At 36.7% G+C, this 23,240-nt stretch overlaps 4 protein-coding genes and 1 long non-coding RNA gene across 8 annotated transcripts; 4 read left to right on the forward strand and 1 right to left on the reverse strand.

Annotated features, from left to right (window-relative positions):
- The first annotated feature begins 1,212 nt into the window (after positions 1–1,212).
- LOC146909310 (RNA-binding (RRM/RBD/RNP motifs) family protein) lies at positions 1,213–8,082 on the forward strand. The gene is made up of 11 exons (XM_085727208.1): positions 1,213–1,486; positions 3,631–3,702; positions 3,935–4,162; positions 4,896–4,977; positions 5,102–5,284; positions 5,545–5,709; positions 5,795–5,965; positions 6,631–6,718; positions 6,913–6,971; positions 7,078–7,143; positions 7,457–8,082. Exons 1-11 carry the CDS (start codon positions 1,305–1,307, stop codon positions 7,538–7,540), a joined length of 1,380 nt encoding a protein of 459 aa, XP_085583334.1. The 5' UTR covers positions 1,213–1,304; the 3' UTR covers positions 7,541–8,082.
- A 962-nt stretch (positions 8,083–9,044) lies between these two features.
- LOC146909311 (uncharacterized) lies at positions 9,045–13,307 on the reverse strand. Of its 4 annotated transcripts, none has more exons than XR_015018925.1 (2): positions 13,106–13,307; positions 9,045–11,722 (listed from the first exon to the last, which is right to left on the reverse strand). It is a non-coding gene; the product is annotated as an uncharacterized LOC146909311 (long non-coding RNA). The 4 variants fall into 4 exon arrangements; XR_015018927.1 differs by having other exon boundaries at positions 9,045–11,487; positions 13,106–13,301; XR_015018926.1 differs by having other exon boundaries at positions 9,045–11,698; positions 13,106–13,301.
- A 3,734-nt stretch (positions 13,308–17,041) lies between these two features.
- On the forward strand, positions 17,042–18,424 carry LOC146909312 (uncharacterized). Its single transcript, XM_085729341.1, has 2 exons — positions 17,042–17,726; positions 17,787–18,424. Exons 1-2 carry the CDS (start codon positions 17,042–17,044, stop codon positions 18,422–18,424), a joined length of 1,323 nt encoding a protein of 440 aa, XP_085585467.1.
- A 42-nt stretch (positions 18,425–18,466) lies between these two features.
- On the forward strand, positions 18,467–19,810 carry LOC146909313 (uncharacterized). Its single transcript, XM_085729342.1, has one exon. The coding sequence runs from the start codon at positions 18,467–18,469 to the stop codon at positions 19,808–19,810; it is 1,344 nt and encodes a 447-aa protein (XP_085585468.1).
- Positions 19,811–19,906: 96 nt separating this feature from the next.
- Positions 19,907–22,858, forward strand: LOC146909314 (uncharacterized). Its single transcript, XM_085729343.1, has 3 exons — positions 19,907–20,872; positions 21,031–21,854; positions 22,744–22,858. The coding sequence occupies exons 1-3, from the start codon at positions 19,907–19,909 to the stop codon at positions 22,856–22,858; spliced, it is 1,905 nt and encodes a 634-aa protein (XP_085585469.1).
- Positions 22,859–23,240: the final 382 nt, after the last annotated feature.

The raw sequence follows: 23,240 nt of genomic DNA on the forward strand, positions 1-23,240 counted from the left end.
GAACATGGTTCTCACGTCGTCGTCATTCTAAAGGTTCATATAAGTGAATCGAGTGCGTCCATCTGAATTGATCGACGAACACTTATACTCGACATTGACCACTTTATTGTACCTTCATGGTTAAGATGACCATTAATTTGGTTCAATTGAGCCTTCACATCATAGAGTGTAACATTAACACAAATTCTAAACAGATTAGGTTTCCTTTGTTGCGGTAAATTGCAGGTAACTCAGTGTTCCTTTCTATTGGATAAGTGTTTATAATTATGCGGTGTAGAGTGCAAGTGACGTAAACACCTTGATTTATAGGAGTTTTGTGCATTGAGGACCATAGAAAAATCATGTATTTGACTAGTTCCAATTATATAAATATGAAACTACATAAACCTCCATTGTTCACAAGCCTTTACACAGTATGATCATTAGCATGTTGACAAGTTTTGGATATATAATATGAACATGTTATAGGCAACATGCCTACCATGACTACATCGGCTATGCGAAAGAAGGGAGAGCATGCAGTTGTGGAAGGGTGAGTGAGATGGGGCAAGGGCATAAGTGGGGTCCTGACTCAGGTGCTAGAGTATGAGCTCCAACATTAGGAGGATGTAAAGGAGCGTGAGAAAGCTCAGAATGCTGATGATGACGAGTTTCAAGATGATGAGGAGGAGACACCCGCTTTATATTCAAATCACGGTGGCCTATTAGTCTTGTTAGTCCTCGACCATCATGTGCAACATGCGAACATATGAATATGGGCGTGAGATGTAAGACAATATCTATGTTTTATTAGTTTTAAACTAGCAAATGCCCTAAGAGTTGATGAGTTTCACGAAGTAAAAGTTAATTTTCAAAGTTTTAATTTAACAAATGTATAATTATTATGATAAAATTTATTCATTAAACTTGTTAACAAGTATCTTCATGACATTAGTATTAGACTTTGTACAGTGACTCGTAGCATCATTGTTTTTATTTCTCAGTAAAACAAAAATCATTGTGTTTTATTTCCTTAAAAAATAAAATTATTTTATTTTATTTTTATTTTAAAAAATTATAGCAAAATACTGTGCTCCGTCCGTTTCCATCGAGAAACTCTTGTTGGGTTACATATCCAACACCTAACATTTGGGCACAGCCAATAAAAACATGCCAACTCATTTTACTTTATTTTAAAAAAATTAAAAAACAAAAAGAAAGACAGAAACTGTTTTCGTTCCTTCTTCTTACCGTGTCCGCCATAGAGACAACATCGGCCACTTCACCGACTTTTGAAGCTGCTTCTCCAGTTTATTTTTCATTTCATGGCTTCCAATCCTTTGCTTCAATTCGGATTTCAATGCACCAGAGAGCCAAACCCTTGCACTGTGGAATCACCGGCCACGCTTTTAATCAAACACCTTCCAGACGCTATTCCTCATGAAACTCTTTCTCGACTCTTGTCTCATTACGGTGCTTCCTCTGTTCGCCCTTGCTCCGGTGGAAGGTATTATTCATATTTGTTCCACTTCATTTGTGTTCATCATGTATGAAATAAGGACATTGATAATAATTTATGATGATGGAAGCAATTGAATGTAACCACACGAGGCACCTCACATGCGTTTAATATGAAGTGCCGATGCTACATAGAGATTTTTATTGTTCTTGTTCTGTTGTACCAGTAATGTGTTAGGTAATTTGAATTTTAACTAATTTGAAGCAGTGTCTTGAGAAGAGTGTGTTGTTAGAATCATCTAGATTTGGGTAAATGACAACATGAAAGGGAGGATTATATATATATATGTGTGTGTGTGTGTGTGGTATATCGTTCTTCGGATTTTGAATTGAGGGAACCTTAGTTCGAAGTAGTCTTTAACATCGGAAGATACAATTTTTGTTCTTGATATGTAAATTATTTACCTTTTTTGTGTGGTTGAATGATCAAAGATGAAAGAACTAATTGAATTTTATAGGAGTTTAGAATTTGAAAAATTATAGACTATAAAAGAAAAAGTACAAAATTGGTCCCCGAAAGTGTAGCCCAGTGGTATGGGTCCTTGAAATACTGGAGGAGGATTTTGTAGGAGGTCCTAGGTTCGATCCACCAGATTGCTAACAATTCCCTCTTGCCTATAACAAAAAAACTTTTTGTATACTTATTTTCTCCCCAAAATTTAAATTTTAGACGGTCGGATCTTCCTCTAGTTCTCTCATGAACCTTTTATTATCAGTGTTGTCAATTGGAGATCGCGGAAAATAGCGGTTTGTTCAAATTCTGCTATGCTACTGTGCTAAGCGCCACTATTTGGTAACACTTTGTGCTGAATAGCTTATCACGGAATAATAGCGGTTTGCTCAAATACAGATATGGTATAGCTGCTATTTGACAACACCGATTATTATCCCTACAATTCCCTGTTTCTGGTAGATAGAAGTGTTTCTAAGGCAAGGTTATCAAATCAAGATTCAAATTGTGAATTGGAAGACCGATTTTTTTAATCGTGAATTGTATCTTATTATGCATTTAAAGATACAGATTAGTAAATCAATAAAATTATGACATTTTAAAGTAAAAACAAGTTACATAACTAATATATAAGTTGATATATCATATATGAACCTCGAAATAATTCAAGTCATAAATCAAACGACAAAAGAAATTGGCTAGCTATACAAAGTCGAGGACATAAGTGGTTGAATACACGAAGTTCAGGTTGTATTGAATCCAGATTTATCACAATGAGTTGAGTTTCAAGATTGGATTCATTATCAAAATAGATACACACATGGATTCATATTGATTGGATTTAGTTTTCTATTTAATCAAAATATGACTCACATGTATTGCAAGATATTGATAACCACGATTTGAGGAGCATCGGGAAGTATCCGAGGGGTATCCATAAAATAAATATTTTGATACTTTTGGGACATGTATCGGGAAGTAACCAAGGAATGTCGATTTCGGATATTGGTACGAACCGATACTTTTCCTTTTTTAGAGTATTCAGGTATACGGCTTGTGTTGAAATCAATCTTATCCAATCAGGCTGTAATTGTTCAGTTCATTTCTGTGATTGCATCCATTGATCTAGTTTGATTTTATATTGGAGCAGTAAACTAATAATTCTTCTACATATTGGATACAAGTTTGTATGGATCTACCGTTCAATTGAATTTGGTTCCAGTTTTGCGTTCCATGACAACATGCCCCTAATCCATCAATACAATTTTAGCCTTTGATTGTTGGGTCCAGTTGCACTTCTTTTTTCTTTTGAAATGACTTGAACTCACTTCCATCATATTTGATTGTTCTATATAATTAGAATCATTCACTCATACCAGGTTTATAGTTTCTTTGTGAGATGATGGCTTGTATTTTGTCTATCTATGTTCATTACTGTTAGCATCGGCTTTCTAGAATTTTAACTTAAATACGATCTCGCACATAGCTAACCTAGACAATTCTACTTAAACCTTGATTTTATCCTTGGTGGTTCCTCCAAGTCAGTCATAAATGTTCTTAACTTGATGTGGTGGAAATTTTAATTTCCATTTGACCGATTTATATTGTTTCTTCCAATTCATTTGTGTTCATGAATACTGTCAAACAATGCACACAGGTCATAATTGGTTGATATAATGCAGGTTGAGAAATTGTGCTTTTGTGGATTTCAAAAATGATATGCTGGCATCTCAAGCACAACGTCAACTAAATGGGTATTCTTTTTGAATAGTTTGCTTACTTTCTCAAATTTCTTACGTTCAAATAAATTGATAGCATAATCGAAGGGATTCCGTTGGTTCACAGAAACATATTTTGATATCATGATATACTTTTTATTTATTTACAGATTTAATAACATTATAAACAAAATTCATATAAAGAAATTGTGAGTCAAAAATAAGTCCATTTTTTTGATTGTATCTTTGTTTCCTTGGGGTTAATCAGGTTGAAATTTCTTGGTAAAGTCTTGTCAGCGGAGAGAGCTAGTAAGCCAAATGAGAATGGGGGAAAAACCAGTGGAGCTCAGCTGGGAAAAGACTCTAAAACATCAGCAGTGAAGAGTGAAGATGTTATCAAACCTATTGATGGAGAAGCAAAATCAGGTGGCTTCCCTATTCCCGAGCCAATTGCCCGCAGAATTGGTGTTGATTATCCATTTCCTCCTCATCTTGAGTATGCTTCTAATTGTCACTTTTCAGTTGTTTGCTCTTGTTGTCATTTTGCAATATATGAGTGTATATCACACTCTCTCCGTCCCACAATAAGTGACCCAGTTTGACTATGTGCACTATTCACATAGCATACTTTGATCATATTCTTCTACTAATATATAAAGACAAATGGTATCATATAAGATATTGTCGGATTTGTCTCTATGAGTATTTTCAAAATATCAACTTTTTATAATTATTACTAATAGATAATTGGTCAAAATTGTGCATTGGCATATGTGAAACAATCAATTGGATCACTCATTGTGGGACGGAGGAAGTATAATGCCTGTAAGTAATTGAGGCTTGACTTGAGTCAGCTTTCTTAGCTTAGCTGTCAAGCTTCTAGTTTAGCTGACAGATACAGCTCAGGTTCTGTCAAGTCTTGTTAGTTATGTGATTGTTAAATGTTCTTACTAGAATTACTTTAGCAACACACTTTTTCAACAGTTTCTCTTTGATTCGGTGAATTTCACGCGAGTCCCGAAATAAACCAGTGCTCACTCTCTTTTTGGTGGGATCCTTGTAAAATTGTGAATGTATTGCAAGCATTTATCATGTTTACTAATACTACCATGTATCCTGTTATCAATCATAGACAGTATTATACACAATGATTAGTTTTAAAATATGATTTTTAAGTGTAGAATCATTTTGTTTTTTTTTCCATAAGCCTAACGGTGATTGTTTATCAGGTATGCTTATCCTCCACCAGATGGCAATATACTGACCAACATCGTGAATGCTCTAATTGCTGTTCCTCGCTTTTACACTCAGGTTGGTCTAGTATTAAATGAAACTTCAAGGATTGATTAGTTTCTTTGGCAAACACCTGTAGGTCTGTAGCGTTTTCTGTGTGCTCATTTTATATTGAACCCGTCATTGAACATCTCTAATATAGGTTCTACACTTGATGAACAAAATGAACATTCCGGCTCCCTTTCGTATGGCACTACCCACGCCACCATTACCTCCAGAGGTGCCAGCCCCACCCCCACCTGTGCCTCCTCCTCATTCTGTAACTGCAATGCCTCGCTCTGCAAATATGTCAAGTGATGAATCAGAAATGGAATCTTCAGATGAGGTAACATATCACTGCTTGCTAGCGATCAAACGGAGCTTACTTTAGTGTTATGTTTCATGGAAAATACATTTTTATCACTACACACTACGCTTAAGCTCACCTTCATGTTGTTCAATATAAGAAAATTCTTTTTGAAACATAAAAATTATTTTGCAAATGAATATCAAACTATAAGAATATGGTCCGTATAGGAGATTTTTTTCTTCTTCCTGTTTTTAGTGAAATTTGATCATCAAAGGAAAGTAATAAAAGCGTTTTAGGAGGGTGGAGCAAGAACAGGAAATCATGGACGAAAGCGTGCCAGGCATGGGGCTATTGTTGGCCCTGCTATTGATAAAGATGTGGCTCATGAGTCTGTTGGAGTAAAACCTGCCGCCTTGATCCCGAAAGAAATCCCGATGATAAAAAAGAACCCCGTCTTAAAGGTATGTTCTTTTCTCGAGATTGTTTGCAGGAGCATATTAACATTGTTTCTCGCTGTTAATTTTGTTTTTACTTATAATTTTGCAGATCAATATTGCTCCCAAAGCAACCCTGAATGAACATAAGGATAATGCCACAGGAATAGAGTTACAAGAGCCAGAAAAAGATACTCTAGATCCGAATAAATTTTTGACTCCTGATGAACTAGAGAGAGGAAAGTTGCCTCCGGAGGAGATCTTGTCTCTTCCGAAGTTTAAGGTATGGGATCTTATCTCAGTCTAATTGAAGACAAAAAATTTGGTAGATATAAGCTGGAAACCTAAACTTCTTGTAGAATACATAATTATCTGATTGTATTAATTTCCTTAAGATGCTTAGTTTAAAGCATGTATTGAAACTGATGACTTTTACCAGTCTGCACTAGCATTTTTCAGTGGAGGAAAAATACTACGCAATTTACATTTTATCTACTCTCACAGACTATCATGTCTATATAATGGAAACCAGTTTGTGAGCTTAGTATCTTACACACCTTGAATTAAATTTAGAATTAGCCTTGTATTTCCGAGTCTTGATCTTTAGAAACTCCCTTTGAGTTTTTCTTGGAAAATAAACTTTAGTTTCATTGGTGGAACTCTTGCTCCTGGCAATTTAGCCTTTCATTGCACTGCCTCCCATTCTTATTGTTTTTCATCAGGGTTTTGACTACTGAATTCTTGTTAATTAAGTGATTGATCCAATGGAACTTTGTGACTACTAATATTCAAATGCAAGTGATGCATTATATATGTTCCTGATAAGGACTAATACTTTAGAATTATGCATGCTCTAATAGTGTGCAAAATGTTAGATTTGTGAGAACTTTCATGGTGTACAAATGTATGTTTATGAGTTTTACGTTTTTGAACTCATGGATTGTGCAGAACTATACACCGGGAAATCCTGCTTCTGTGTTGTATATTAAGAATTTGGCCAAAGATGTGGTTGCTGATGATTTCTATCTTTTATTTGGTAAGTTTTCAAGACTTTTACCAAGCAGGCAATGTTTAATACTTTTCTTTTTCAATTCAAATGCTTTCCCATCCAAAAATTGAATATAATTCAGTAACCTAATAAAAATGCAGATGCTTTCAGATTCCTTGGTATATAGTTATTGTCTGAGTGTTAATTCCACAGCTTATCTGAGATTTCTTTTGTTTCTTCAGGGTCCTTCTTTGGAAGTACTGATGCTGCTAAGTCTGGTCTTCAAGTCAAACTGATGCAGGTGAGATATCCATGTTCAATTTTCGCTCTTTCTGTTATGAATGTCCCATGAAAATCTTGTAACAGCATTTGTGAGCCCAGAATTAATAACTAATTTTGAATTTCAGGAAGGAAGGATGAAGGGTCAAGCTTTTTTAACATTCCCCTCCACAGAACTGGCTCATCAAGCTCTGGTATGTTTCTACCAGTACATTGGTTTCTTTTTCTCTCTTTTTAATTGTTTGTTAAAAAAAATGTTTTATTGGAGGTGATCGTGTTTGAAGTTTTTTTTCGTCCTTGAATCGTATCAGTCTATTTTCTTCTGTTGGCATAAAATCTTGCAAAATTGCTAAATAAAAAAATCAGTAGTCATGGTATTTTGGAGATCGTAACGAACATCATCATTCACAGTTTGAAATGCTTATTATTTTATTATTCATCTTGACTTTTATGAGCTCAATTAATCTATTTATTTTCTTCCGTGTTGCATATGAACATTGGTTGCAGAATCTAGTTAATGGATATGTATTCAAAGGGAAGCCAGTGATAATTCAGTTTGGCCGGAACCCTGCTGCTGCCAAGGCAACTTAAATCTATGGACATAAAAAGGATGCTTTCCATATTGTGCTTTAAAAGCCACGTGATTCTCTGTTGCTTATTTCTTGATTGCATGCATAAGTACAGATGGCCAATGATGCTTTCTTCATTCAATGACCAGGAGAGAACTCCCCAATAGACCTAGACCTAGACCGTGGCTACGTATGTACATTCTCCTTGGTTTGTGTAGCAACATGCTGAGATGTAAAACTAGTTTGCATAGGAATCTAGAATTCAAACCAAATTGTTAGCAAGAGAGGTTGAAAATGCAAACCAAGCTTTTTTATTACAAAGGAAGTTTTGCTGTTGCTGTAGACCGTCTTTGTTGGCAACTGAAAAATTATTTAACTTTATCTTACAAACATGGTGATCCTCTTGGATATTAAGTGTACAGAAAATAGAGTGGCACTTGGTTCACTTTCTGCTGTAGTACTGAACAATATAGGGAACTTTTCCTCAAAAACTATGTAGGGAACTTGGCTACAGTTAAGGATCTGATAGCAATGTGAACCATGAAGCAGCACTTTCTCTGTCCATTTCACCGTTTTTATTTATTTCCCATCTTGGGCATAGCTATCGGTTTACATATTTAGTATTTATTTATCATATTGTATTTTTTTTCTTCTTATTTTTAAGGAATAATCAGTTGTATTTTTTATTTGTAAAAGCTCTTTCAAAATGTTTACATGAATCACTGAACCGATACACACATGCCCAAATATTCCAGCTTTCTAGATTCCTCAAACGACATGTCCCTATACCCTATGAGAAGGTGCTTGTTCTTTGTGAACCGAAAAGAAATCCTCATTGTTGGATCAAAATTACTTACATTATCAAATTCAATGGATGCATATCACTTCAACCACCTTTCCCTTCCATCTGTCACAATAATATAAAGGGAATGTTCGGAATAACGAGTTTGGCAAAACGTGATTTTTATGTTTTAAAGGGTAGTTTTTGCGAAAATTAAAGTGGCACTACGATTCTGTAAAGAAAAATGCTATGTAGAGTGACATAAATTTCCTGAATTTATCCCGATATATATATATATATATATATATATATATATATATATATATATATATATATAACATGACATCAGCAACACCTGAATTCCACTAATTCAGCCTTTTATTTAGTTCGACCATTATAACTAAGAAACTCATTTTGTGAGTCCCTCGTGAGGATTTCCATCGCGATGAATAGCATCGCTGTTCTGTAAAAATCACTGTCAAATCATACATACACAAAGTACTTCGTCCAGACAATCTTGAACTTGCCATTGGATATTGCTGATTGTGAGTTTGCTTTGCCCTTTGATGAACTTGTCGCTAGAAGAACATCTGACATTACGAATATCAAATGCTAAATAATGTCAAGCAATACATAATGCCATTTCCTTTCACTTTGAAATTGGAAAATAACAGATGAATAACCTGCGAAGTCTTTGATTCACAGTATGAAAATAATCTCATCGGCCTCCTCAAGACATCAAAGCTCTTGAAAATCCATAACTGGACAATTAATATAACTAAAAGAAAAATGAAGTTTGCCAAACATACCATATCATTTCTTGTGCATTAAGGCAGTTAAACCAAGAAAAAATGGTTTTGCAGAGATCTACAGTATTATATTAGATTAAGATACAAACTGCAAACTTTATTAGCCACTGCTCTACATCTTTGCACCATTTTTTTTATTTTTTTTTTGGAAATGATTTTTTTATTAATGTGAAAACAAGAGTTACATTTCAACCACTACTTAAATTTCAACAATGGTACTACACTATTATCTATTAACATAAGTAGCATCCCCCACCATTTTGCTGTTTCAGAAACATGTCAAAATAATTAGCCTGTCCTCTCACTCAAAAGCAAACCTTATGTTCCTGTGATGACCAAATCCAAGACCCCATTGTGAACTGCACCACCAGCCACCTTGTTCCTATTGCCAATCCTTCTCCAACAATGTGAAATCAGCAAACACCAACATCATGAACCTATACTTTTCACTACCACCTTCTACTACCTGCACTAGCACAAGTTTGCTTAGTGTAAGAACAAAACCACCAAAACAGATGTTGAGCGAAGCTAAGATCCACCAGCCACTATAAGTAAAATAGATTACATAATATTTGCAAATTTTTTACTTTGTTGGATCGCTTAGAATGCACTGTGGTTCCTAAAGGATGGAAGCTACTTCTCAACTCTAATACTATGTTAAACAAATAAGCTTTGGCATGAAATAAAACCTGTTGTTTGAGTTAGAGCAAAAAGAACAAGATTGAAAATTTCACAACAGAGATAGAAGGGCTATCTGCTCTTATATAAAAAATAAAAATAAAAATAGGGGCTATCTGCTATCAAATGATTCCGTGTAAAAGTTGAACTTTATTTTTTAATAAAGAGAAACAAACTCAATTCATATCATTTGGCAAAAAGTAAATATAGAGAAACTAGCAACAAGAGTTTGAGTGACCAGCACGGCACAGGTGAAGCGACCGTATTCATTTCTCATTTCTCTTTTCACAAAAGCCACTTGATAATTTTGTTGGCTTTTGATTATGTCAAGCTTCATAATACAACACCAATACAGCCCTGGGACTTACATTTCATGTGGTAAATTTGTTGGCTATGTAGAATATAAATACATTCAGCAATTATAGTCCCAAATTCTATATTGTCTACTGTACCGTTGAGAATCATATTACAACTTGCTTGCGTCAATCTCAAAGATCACCTTTGCCTCTGCCCTATTAAGCATCCTGTGCATGGCTTGCAAAAAGGCTAAAAGCCTCTCCTTCATTGACTTCCATCCAAGCACCAGACCTGTTCCTACTGTATGCATCTCTTGGAAGAAAGATGAGTCTGCATTGCATTTGAGATAACCGTCTGCGGTTTGTGGCACTTTTCAGCAGGCAGAGGATGAGAGGAGTCATGCTTGGGATCTGTTTTTATACTCACCCAGTTTTGATCCGCAAGGAAGTGTTTCACTCGAGCTAAAATCTGGTTAGCATCCCACACTTTGCCCTTCCAAAGTTCGTGCACTCCAAACGAAAAATATAGTAACACAGAACTGCTGCAAGTTTGCTTGGGAAAGAATATTGCAGGCACCAAAGAGAACAGAAGCAAATTGATCACTTTGAATCAGCAACAGACTGAGCTGATTCCAAAATATCCAGCTTCTGCAGAACTGTCACAGCAAGGCCACAAGAGAAAAGAATGTGGCAGGAGCTTTCGTTTTTTGCATCACAGTTAACACAAGTGATTGGACACAGAAATTTTCTTTGGTTGAGCTCACAGTAGGTGCCAATTACCATTCACATCAATTTCACAAGAAAGTGTAAAAGTAACCATGTAAAGTCTAAAAGAGGACTTACCGGTGTACTTTCCATCTCCAGTATACATCCGAATTCTCATATCATTATGGTGGCAAGGGTGAAGAGGGATTTTCCAAATTTGGAAGCAATCTGCAGGAGTCAAAATTTGTTGCAGTAGCTGAGGGTTCCATTTTCTTTAATTTGGCAATTGCAATCTTCAACTTTAAATCGACCAAATTGAGCATTGAAAGAAGATTGTGGGAATGCATAGTACTGAATACAAGCCAAGACTTGGTACAAATATATATGGATCGATACCAATTTTCCACCGAAAATGAACCTTAAGAAACCAAAAGAAACTCTTGAGAAGTCGAGATGCTACACCAAATAAAACTAGGATTGTGGTCCAATGCTGCTTCCATTAAATCTTCTCAGGAAAAGTATTTTGCTTTGAGGATGCTATATCTGATAGTATCTTTGTTGGTCAAAAGACTCCATCGTTGCTTCCCAAGCATTGCAAGGTTAAATCCTGGGAAATCTTGATAGCCTAGACCTCCATGCTCTTTTCTTCCAGTCAATCTTTTCCAGCTCAACCAATTCACACTTCTTCGCCAATACAGGCCTGAGATTAACATTTCATGTAGTGAATTATTTCAAAAGCAACAAGAACATTATTGAGAATGGATCTGCCCTGGACAAAAGCCGCTTGCTCTAGAGATATAAACATGGCAAGAAGAGGTTTTAATCTGTTTGACAACACCTCTTATAGGATTATGTATAGCACATTGAAATTGGTCTATAGTCTTTGATGCTCTCTGGATCATCACATTTACCTGCAAGATCCAGTCTGAAGCCAGCTTCAGCAAGAGACATTAATGTCAAAAACACAGGGTTCAGACTTTAGACCATCTGGTTCAGGTATAATTGTTGAACTTGAACCAGCCAAGAAAGAATTAATTGTTGAACTCGTTACTTTCACACACACATAATCTAACACTAATTGCATCATTTTACCACTAACTTTTGAGTGAAGAAAAATTCATCAAACGCTATGCTAAATTGATGAGCATTGATAGTAACAAGGCCACGTGAAAACAAAAGACAGAAACCTCATTTTGGAAACTAATACTACAAACATGAAATATAGTCCCACATCGTTTGGTTTAGGTTTATACTAAATGTTTATATAATTTACACGCAGAGCAATTGTCACGACCTTACTTGAACAGGATCTGTTATATAGGATCGTATTACTATGTCCTTGATTTTATTTTTAAAGAGACAGATGAGGATTTCAGACCGTGTGATCAGAGCGTGATTATTCTCAGCCACTCTTTTTTTGTTGTCTGTAGAGGATCGTTCTCAGCCGGCACAGTCTGATGTCCTTGATTTTATTTTTAAGGAGACAGATGAGGATTTGAGACCGTGTGATCAGAGCGTGATTAACGGTTCTATGATGAGACCCACGGGAATCATCATAAGTTGTTTTGTTTGTAGAGGATCGTTCTCAGCCACTCTTTTTTTGTTGTCTGTAGAGGATCGTTCTCAGCCAGCACAGTCTGGCTGGGTTGGTCACACGGTTGTCTAGACAGATTATTTCCACTCTTTTTATGTTTTTACTTCTAAAATTTTGCGAGGTTCAAATGGAAGAGACCGTGTGATCAGAGCGTGATTAACGGTTCTATGAAGAATCATAAGTTGTCTGTAGAGGATCGTTCTCAGCCAGCACAGTCTGGCTGGGTTGGTCACACGGTTGTCTAGACAGATTTCCACTCTTTTTGTAGTCTGTAGAGGATCGTTCTCAGCCAGCACAGTCTGGCTGGGTTGGTACGGTTGTCTAGACAGATTTCCACTCTTTTTTTGTTGTCTGTAGAGGATCGTTCTCAGCCAGCACAGTCTGGCTGGGTTGGTCACACGGTTGTCTAGACAGATTATTTCCACTCTTTTTATGTTTTTACTTCTAAAATTTTGCGAGGTTCAAATGGAAGAGACCGTGTGATCGGAGCGTGATTAACGGTTCTATGATGAATCATAAGTTGTCTGTAGAGGATCGTTCTCAGCCAGCACAGTCTGGCTCAGCCAGCACAGTCTGGCTGGGTTGGTCACACGGTTGTCTAGACAGATTTCCACTCTTTTTATGTTTTTACTTCTAAAATTTTGCGAGGTTCAAATGGAAAAATAATTTGATTTAAGGAGAAGAAAAATAATTTGATTTAAGGAGAAGAAGTGTTATACGTTACCTTCATTGTCTTCAACAATACAAAACGATGTCCCATTGAGTGCTTCGAGGTAAAAATCAAGGATCAACTTCATAAGAAATTTTTTATGCAAATGCAATGTCCCACATGCATTGCAATTTGGAGAGGGAGAAGAGATAAGCAAATGGTGAAGAAGACCATGCTAGCTTCTTGTCTTGTGAGTGAAAAAAGAAGTTACTGTAACAATTTAGCTACTTGAGTAGGTATGGAAGATGCCACATTGATGGGATAAAAAGTCTTTGGCAAATGTTAACTTGTGCCCTCAAGGGCACATGTTAAGGAATTTATTATAGAAATATACGTATTAAAAGCCATGTAGTCAACTTTTAAAAAGTTAAAATATAATATTTTCCAATACAAAGTTACTCTTTTTGGGTTCCTTAACATGTGCCCTTAGGGCACAAGTTAACATGACACTTCCCCAAAAATAATATTGTGTCCTTACATTCATACTTCATCAAAATGAGTAAATAGCCAAAGACCCCCCGAAATTGCAAGGTTCATCAATTACCCCCCTGTTGTTAACGAAACATCAATTACCCCCTGAAATTGTTAAACGTTAGTCAATTACCCCCCCCCCCCCCCCCCCCCCTCCGTTAATTTTCTCCATCCAACATGCTGATGTGGCAGTTAACTATCCACGTGGCACTGCCACATGGTCAGAAAAGGCATGCCACGTCATAGGGGGGTAATTGACTATATTTTTTAAGTTTTTGTTGAAAAAATTTAATTTTTTTTTTAAAAAAAATCTGATTTTTTTGAAAAAAATCTGATTTTTTTTCTTTTCAAAATCAACATTTGTGCCACCCACGGACCTTGCAAATACCCCCCTGAAATTTAACATTAATGTGCAAATACCCCCTTAAATTTAAAATTTATGTAGCAAATACCCCATGAAATTTATAACTTAAATGCAAATATTCTCTCCAAAGTTAAAACTTATATGTAAGTTACACCTTGAATCATAAAACTTTGATGGTAAAGTAAAATTTATTCATAATATATAATTTACTATATCTCTAATTACAATAAAAAAGAAAAAAATCACAACTTTAAAATAAAACAAACATGTTTGTTTTATTGTTACACATTAGAGAAACAAGTAGCTATTGTTTCCACAAAGCCTACTAGCCGCCAAAATAAAAGCCTACTAGCCGCCAAAATACTATTAAGCAACACATAATTCCTCATCAGCATGTTGAGTGTCCACAACATAGTTATGACCACTTCTTGAGTGTCCATTCCCTCCCAATTGGGCTCCATGAACCATCTTCAATCTTCATGCACACTTTCTCCCCAATGATTGCACAGTAAACGTTGTGTTTGGCTTCCAGAATCCTAATAGGTGATCTGTTATGATCCACATGTCAGTTTTATTTTAAAGTTGTGATTTTTTCTTATATTAGAGATATAGTAAATTATAGATTATGAATAAGTTTTAATTTACCATCAAAGTTTTATGATTCAAGGTGTAATTTGCATATAAGTTTTAAGTTTGGAGAGGATATAAGCATATAAGTTATAAATTTTATGGGGTATTTGCTACATAAATTTTAAATTTGAGGGGGTATTTGCACATTAATGTTAAATTTCAGGGGGATATTTGCAAGGTCCGTGGGTGGCACAAATGTTGATTTTGAAAAGAAAAAAAAATCAGATTTTTTTTTTAAAAAAAAAAATCAGATTTTTTTCAAAAAAAAAATTAAAAAATATAGTCAATTACCCCCCCCTGACGTGGCATGCCTTTTCTGACCATGTGGCAGTGCCACGTGGGCAGTTAACTGCCACATCAGCATGTTGATGGAGGAAATTAACGGAGGGGGGTAATTGACTAACGTTTAACAATTTCAGGGGGGTAATTGATGTTTCGTTAACTACAGGGGGGTAATTGATGAACCTTGCAATTTCGGGAGGGTCTTTGGCTATTTACTCTCATCAAAATACACTACATGAAAAAAAAAATGAGTATTACTTTTCCCACCCTATGCCTTTCCTCGCGCGCCCTATTTTTTTCCAAAATTACCCTTGGAGTTTTCCGGATTTTATAATCCGGAATGATGTTTTTCCAGAATTTTTTTGATTTTAAGCTTTCTATTGCTGTGGAATTGGTTATGTACAAGCTACAAATTTTAAAAATAACGGTGCACTTAACATTTATGGAGAGAAGTATATTCTGCAATGTGCTGCAGATTTTAAATATAATATGAATGATATTACTGAGTTGTCTTTCTTAATTTCTTTCTTCCAAAGGCATCAGCACTGAATGAAGTTTTCAAATACTTGTTAGGTCATGATTCTAATGCTTTGAAGTGAGTATTGAAACTTTACTTGTCTCATTCATCACAAGAGTTACGGATATGTCAACTTCATACTTTGAGCATTGTTATGTAGAGAAATAAGTACTCCAACACCGGGTTCCAAGGATTTATTCTTCCCAACAAAATATCCCAACCATTTTTTATGCAATTCAAAGCTTGTTTCTGGAAAAAAAGTATTGGTCATACTAGAGAAATCCTCCATATAAGCACATTCCGGATTACAAAATCCGAATTGTTTAACGTATTCTGGATTATGTAATCCGGAAACATCATTTTTCACCCTATTTGTTGACTTTCAACGTGAGTTACGGATTTTTTCGGATTTTGTAATCCGGAAAGCTCAAAAAATAGGGCGCGTTACATGATTTTTTCGGATTACATAATCCGAAAACCCCCTAAACACCCTTTTTTCATGGTGCTGATGCAATCCGGATTCTATATTCCGGAATGCACCAGCACCAAATTGTTCATATGTAACAAATCTTCTAAAATTCTATGTGCATCTAAACTCTTAGAACCAGGACAAACTTTAAAAGTAAGAGTCCTTAACGATGTTGAATTTGCAAGTATGAACCGTATCAAACTCATTGCATGCTGAGAAATTCTACATGCTCTAACATGGATATTCACCATCTGCAGATTATTAAGGCAATCACTACTGCATTCTAACTCTTCTGAATGATCCGACACTTGTACGGTAGAAACATCGATGTAACTCTGAAGTGTAAAAATTAAAGTGTCAAAATACAACAATAAGAAATAAGCTAAGAAGCTTAGGTAATCATGTTTACATGTATAATAAGTTCAACCAAGCCAGGAGCACATTGGAGTGCACTAACAATATACAAAAGTTCTCATCTATCATTTGCTCCATGATTTTTACACCCAAAATTCAAAATTCCATCATTTATACTTTTTTTCATGGTGCTAATGCAATCCGGATTCTATAATCCGGAATGCACAAGGGCATTTTTGAAAAATTTACAGGGCACGGGAGAAGACCATAGGGTGGGAAAAGTAATACTCAAAAAAAATAGACTATATGACTTACAAATTCAAAATCTATGGGCAGAAAAGCAGCCCATTGAATGGTGAGACTTTTCTGTCTTCTCCACTAAACTCTCTAAACTCTTCTAGATGGAAATGCCAGTATTAATATATTACATTATTGCCCTCGTGCAGGATGCTGAACAACTTTTATTTTTATGGTAAAAAGACTTGGGGTCATGTTAACTTGTATTATTTTAGGGGAAAGGCACAGTTTAATATAAGGTTCATAGTTTTATCTCTTGTTTATGTTTACTGTCTACCTAATTTTTTTGTTAATGCCTACTTAATTATAAAACTATTTTATTTATTATTAATTTTATCTATTTTGAAAATGTAAAACTTTTATTTATTATTTATGTTTGCTGTCTATTGTACGTCCCCCTAATTTTTTAGCAATGCCTTCTCAATCATTAAGCTAAAATTGAAGAAAAATCTGGTTGTCCAGAAAAATCTGCAGAAAAATAAAAATGATATTAAGGAACAGGTTTCTGGTTGTTTTCTCCCAAGGTATACATCTAAAATTGAAGACCGCAAGTGGGCTACTTCTGGTATGGTTGCTACGGTGGTTGTCGAGGACTCAATTTTGGCGCTACAACAACGTATGGAAGATGCCGGTTTTCATAATGTGGTCGTCACTCCGATGGGCGGTGATAGGGTATTTCTCCATTGCAAAGGTGGGGAAGATATATGGCATGTATTTAATAATGCGTTGCATTTCTTTGGCATGTTGTTTAATAATCTTCATAAGTGGTCGGATTCAGATGCTAAGTATGAGCGTGGTGCATGGTTACGAGTTTACGGTGTACCGTTTCATGCTTGGAACGTTGAGTTTTTCAAATTGTGTGTAATGGACGCGGGAAGGTTTGTTCGACTTGACGAGTGTACGGTGGATAAAGCTAGATTGGATTTTGCACGTATTTTAATTTCAACGTCTAACTTGGATATTGTGCATTTGAAGTCAGATTTTATTATTGATGGCAGCCTCTATAATATTAAGATTGTGGAAGAATGGGGGTATCATTTGGGGGAGGATGCTTTTTTGTCTGAAGCGGAGTCCGAATCTCGGCCGGAAACATTACCACAATTTAATAATGTGAATGGTATGGAGGAGGTTCAAGGAGAGTGGGAATTGGATGATCTTGTGGATGATTTGCATAAGGAGTGGAGCGCTCATGAAGGGAAGAAGGGGGGGAAACATTCTGTTTGTGATGCTTCAGTTTGTGATGTTGTTAAAGGTGTGGAAACGGTTGCCAGCAAGCTATAGAATTGTTATTCAGCACCTGTTTTGGAACCAGTTATTTTTAAGCAAGATAAAGAAGCTTCTAAAGAGCTTAAGGGTGAAGTGCAGCAACCAGCAGATCAGCCAGCAGCTCAATCTCGGCCTCATGGTCCATGGAGTCTTGATTGGCTTCCTCGTAAGTCTGTGAGTGAAGGTCTAAATGTTTCTACATCCAACTGGAATCAGGACAACGGTAACGTGCAAGTGACGCAAGATGAGAAGGATGTTTCTATTGAGTTGAATCACCACATCAAGAGGAGGAAATCCATCAATTTCAAACATACAGCCGGGTTTCTCAAAAAAATTGCTCGTATGCCGTCGACCGATAGACGAGATATTTTAAAAATTCTTAAGAAGCGGGTGAAGAAACGTCAAGCACGCAAGTCATCAAATTCATCAAGGCATGTGGGTAATAATACTTCTGAGACATCAAATTCTATTTCAAGTGTCAATAAGGAGTTGGAAAATTGGGTGGTGTTGCACGAGAAAGCGGAGGTGGTTAATGAGGATGTTAAGAAGTTAGGAAAGGTAGTTGGAGTGTCTTTCAAGGGTGATCCTAATAATAGCTTTAATTTGTTGTCTAAGGAGGGTAGGAGAAGTTGGAGGGCAGCGGGTGGGGGAGTTTTGGAGGAGGGGGCAGTAGGTGGATATTGAGTTGAGTGGAGGTGGTGGTGTGTGGGTGGAAGGTGGTTTTTAATGAAGATACTTTCTTATAATGTCAGGGGGTTAGGAGGAGGGGAGAAAAGGGTGGAGGTCCGTCGGTTAGTTCAAGAAAAGTGTCCTTATGTGTTATGTATTCAAGAATCAAAGTTAGGTGTTGTCGATGATTTTTTGATTAAAACAATTTGGGGGGATGAACCATTCAGTTATTCTTTTCAACCTTCAGTAGGTGCTTCAGGTGGTATGATTACGGTGTGGAATAGTTCTCTTATAGATGTGTCGGCCTCCATGAGCTTTTCAAATGTCCTTGTTATTTATGGAAGGGTAATTCTTACCAGTGAAGAGATTGTTATTATTAATGTGTATGCACCTTGTGATGTGTCAGCTAAAAGAATTATGTGGGAGCGGTTGACTTCACTTGTTCTAAGTAAGGCCGACTTGTGTATATGTGTTTGTGGGGATTTTAATTCAGTGCGCAGCTTGGAAGAACGTAAGGGGAGGAGCACTATTTTCAGACAGACGGAAGCAGATATGTTCAACACATTTATTGAAGATACTTCTTTGATTGATTTGCCTATTTGTGGTCGTTTATTTACCTGGTATCGCGGTGACGGTATCTCTATGAGTAGATTGGACAGATTTTTGTTGTCGGAGAAGTGGTGTGAGGCGTGGCCAAATTGTATTCAGGTAGCGTATCAGCGGGGTCTCTCTGACCACGTTCCCTTGGTGTTACATGTTGATGAAGCAAATTGGGGACCTCGACCTTTGAGAATGCTTAAATGTTGGGCTGATTTTTCTGGTTATGATGAATTTGTCCGTGAGAAATGGGCTTCCTTTAATGTTACGGGGTGGGGCGGTTATGTGTTGAAACATAAGTTGAAAATGATTAAATCTTGCTTAAAGGAGTGGCATCAACAACACTCTCAGAATTTGGAGAGCAAGATTGTGGAGACTAAAAATCGAATTGCTTTCTTGGATTCAAAGGGAGAGTCATTAGCGCTTGAAGAAGAGGAGGTGGCGGAAATTCATGAGTTGTCAGTCAATTTACATTCTCAATGTCGAAGTTTGAATAGCATGAACTGGCAAAAATCAAGGCTAAAACGGCTACAAGAAGGAGATGAAAATTCTAAATTTTTTCATGGAATTATGTCATCACGTAGACGTCGTAATAATATTCATACGGTGACTGTAAATGGTAATCGTGTTGAAGGGGTTCAAAATGTCAGAGCTACAGTCTTGAATCATTTTACTAATCACTTTAAAAGTCTTGAGGTGGTTCGGCCAGATGTGGATGCTCTCCCATTTCGCAAATTATCTTATGCTCAAGCCGGTGGTTTGACAAAACCTTTTTCCTTGGAAGAGGTCAAGCAAGCAATTTAGGACTGTGACAGTTTTAAGAGCCCGGGGCCGAATGGTGTCAGTTTTGGTTTCCTTAAACAATTCTGGGACTTGGTGAAAATAGATTTTATGAGATTTATGGCGGAATTCCATAGAAATGGGAAATTGACAAAAGGTGTGAATTCCACTTTTATCGCACTGATTCCAAAGGTGACTAGTCCTCAACAGCTCAACGATTTTCGACCGATTTCTCTGGTTGGATGCATGTATAAGGTTCTTGCGAAGGTTCTCGCTAATAGACTTCGAGGTGTTCTTGATAGTGTTATCTCCGATACCCAATCGGCTTTTGTTAAAGGGAAGCAAATCTTGGATGGTATTCTGATCGCCAATGAGGTGGTGGATGAAGCAAGACGCATGAAAAAAGAACTCCTTATGTTTAAAGTAGATTTCGAGAAGGCTTATGACTCGGTTGATTTAAATTATCTCGATTCTGTGATGAGTAATATGAATTTTCCAACATTGTGGCGGAAATGGATACATGAATGTGTGGGAACGGCTACAGCGTCGGTTCTAGTTAATGGTTGTCCGACGGATGAGTTTAGGCTAGAGAGGGGTCTTCGCCAAGGGGACCCTCTTTCGCCGTTTCTATTTTTATTGGCTGCCGAAGGTTTTAATATTTTGATGAATGCTATGGTGGAGGCGCAACTCTTTAGTGGTTATGGTGTGGGCCGAGATAGGGAAGTGAGGCTCACTCACCTCCAGTTTGCTGATGACACTCTCATTTTAGGAGAAAAGAGTTGGTTGAATGTGCGATCTTTGCGTGCGGTGTTACTTTTGTTTGAGGAAATATCGGGGCTGAAGGTCAATTTTCACAAGAGTATGATTACTGGTGTTAACATAAATGATTCGTGGTTGACAGAGGCATCAATGGTTATGAATTGTCGGAGGGGTTCTATTCCTTTTTTGTATTTGGGATTGCCAATTGGTGGGGACTATAGAAAATTAAGTTTTTGGAAGCCCGTAATTGATCGTATAATTGCTCGTTTGTCTACATGGAACAACAAATTTCTGTCCTTTGGTGGTCGTCTGATTCTGCTGAAATCTGTCATGTCTTCGCTTCCGATTTACTTTCTTTCCTTCTTCAAGGCTCCCGCAGGTATAATTTCTTCTATCGAATCTATATTTAAAAGATTTTTTTGGGGGGAAGTGAGGATAATAGGAAAATAGCATGGATAAAATGGGACTCTATTTGTGTTCCTAAGGAGGATGGAGGGTTGGGGGTTAGGAGGTTAGGAGATTTTAATTTGTCTTTGTTAGGAAAATGGTGTTGGAGGATGTTAGTGGATAAGGAGGGGTTGTGGTATCGTGTGCTAAAGGCTCGTTATGGTGAGGAGGGGAGTCGGTTGAAGGAGGGGGGTAGATATGGTTCTCCTTGGTGGCGGATGATTTGTAATATCCGAGGGGGGGTTGGAGAGGGTGTGGGAAATTGGTTTGAAGGTAATGTCCGACGGGTTGTGGGAGATGGTTCTACTACTTTATTTTGGTTTGATCATTGGGTTGGGGAATCACCGTTGCGATTTAAATTTCCTAGACTTTTTGATTTGGCTGTAAATAAGGAGTGTACGGCGGCGGAGATGGAGAGGGAGGGGTGGGAGGATGATGGGAGGGCGTGGGAGTGGAGACGCCGGTTGTTAGCGTGGGAGGAGGAGAGGGTGCGGGAGTGCTCATTATTATTACATAACGTTGTTTTGCAGGTTGGTGCTACTGATAAGTGGCGTTGGGCACTTGATCCTATTCATGGTTACACGGTTCGGGAGGCGTATCGAATTGTTACTGATCACGGTGAACAGGTGGATAGGAGCCTCATTGACAATGTGTGGCATAAGTTTATTCCGACAAAGGTCTCAATGTTTGTTTGGCGTTTGCTCCGTAACCGACTTCCGACTTGTGACAATCTTTTAAGACGAAATATTATTCATCAGACAGCGGCTTCATGTGTGGCTGGTTGTGATATGACCGAAACAGCAAACCATCTCTTTTTAGAATGCGGCACATCACTCACTTTATGGCATTCTGTTTGTTCGTGGTTAGGCTTGTATTTTGTGCAACCCTTAGAGTTACATGATCATCACAATCATTTTTGTTATATGGCGGGACTTCCTAGATGCACTCATGCTTTCCTGCAAAGTGTATGGTATTCTTGCGTTTGGGTTATTTGGAAGAATCGGAATAATTGCATTTTTCAAAACGAGCCTTCCGATACCCATGGTTTACTCGACAAAGTTAAGTGTTATTCTTTTTTATGGTTGAAAGCAAAGTATACATCTTTTAGTTATAGCTGGTATGATTGGTGGACACATCCGTTTCTTTGTATGGGTGTTCCTTTTTGAATTCTTTTGACGGTTGGTTGGCCGGTTTTTGTGTTTCTGGCACTTTGTATTTGTAAATATTTTCCGGTAATCTACTCTTTGTACGTCTTGTGCAGGGTGTATTGCCGGCGTTATTAATATATCTCATTTTAGTTTGTGCAAAAAAAAATCATTAAGCTATTTTATTCATTAGTCTAAGAGTGGCATGAACAAATTGAAGTGATATACATCAATAAACTTCGAATATTCATGGTACATCATTTATTATTTTTCAAACGCACTCAAAATAGGAGCAAAGCATTGTCATTTAATCGTCGTCTTGGTTATGTTTGTAAGGATTCAACTATGAAACCACGAAAAGACGTTGTTAGTGAGTAGTATGTATGTGTCTTGAACATGAAAGTTAGTTGAAGAATTGACTAATAACTTTCACTAAGTCCGATATTTGGGAAATGCTAATCAGCGCCTCCGAACACTGGTTAAGGATACTAAAAAAGTAAATCATATAGTATTTATTACATTTGAAAATTGTGTAATTAATTCATAAAATGTCAAAATAATTTCCTTTTATTTTAATAATTCCCTTTTTTTGGTATGCTTAACCAGTGCTCCAAGGGCACCAGTTAGCATGACCCCTGATATTTTCATGAGCTTCGTATGCTTCAGTAGAGTCAATAAAGATTTGGTTGACCCTCATTCGGTTATGCTTGAATTCGTCTAACCTACTATCGATTGAGGAAAATTCGTTTGTTTCTAAATCATCAATATGATTTGATTAATAGGATATTTATTTTTAGGTATAGTTTTTTTAACATGTTTGCAATTAGGATTAATTAATTATATAAAACTAAAGCAATAAGCTCTGCTTACGATAAAAGAGTTTAACGAATGCAATTATCATTAAAAAAAAATTTAGATTTTTTTTTTAAGGAAAGAAAGAAGCAAATAGATTATTCCTCAAGTTTAATTAAGAAGAAGCATGAGGAGGAGGGGGGAGGAGGAGAAATGAAGATGAAAAAACTAAAGAAAAAAAAAATTAGGGGGTGATAAATTGATCCAACAATTAAGATTAAAAATGTTACTCCCTCCGTTTCAAAATGAGT

The sequence above is a fragment of the Medicago sativa genome, chromosome 7 (assembly GCF_051527215.1).
Source record: "Medicago sativa cultivar Bolivia chromosome 7, Bolivia_mono, whole genome shotgun sequence".
NCBI classification, from domain to species: domain Eukaryota; kingdom Viridiplantae; phylum Streptophyta; class Magnoliopsida; order Fabales; family Fabaceae; genus Medicago; species Medicago sativa.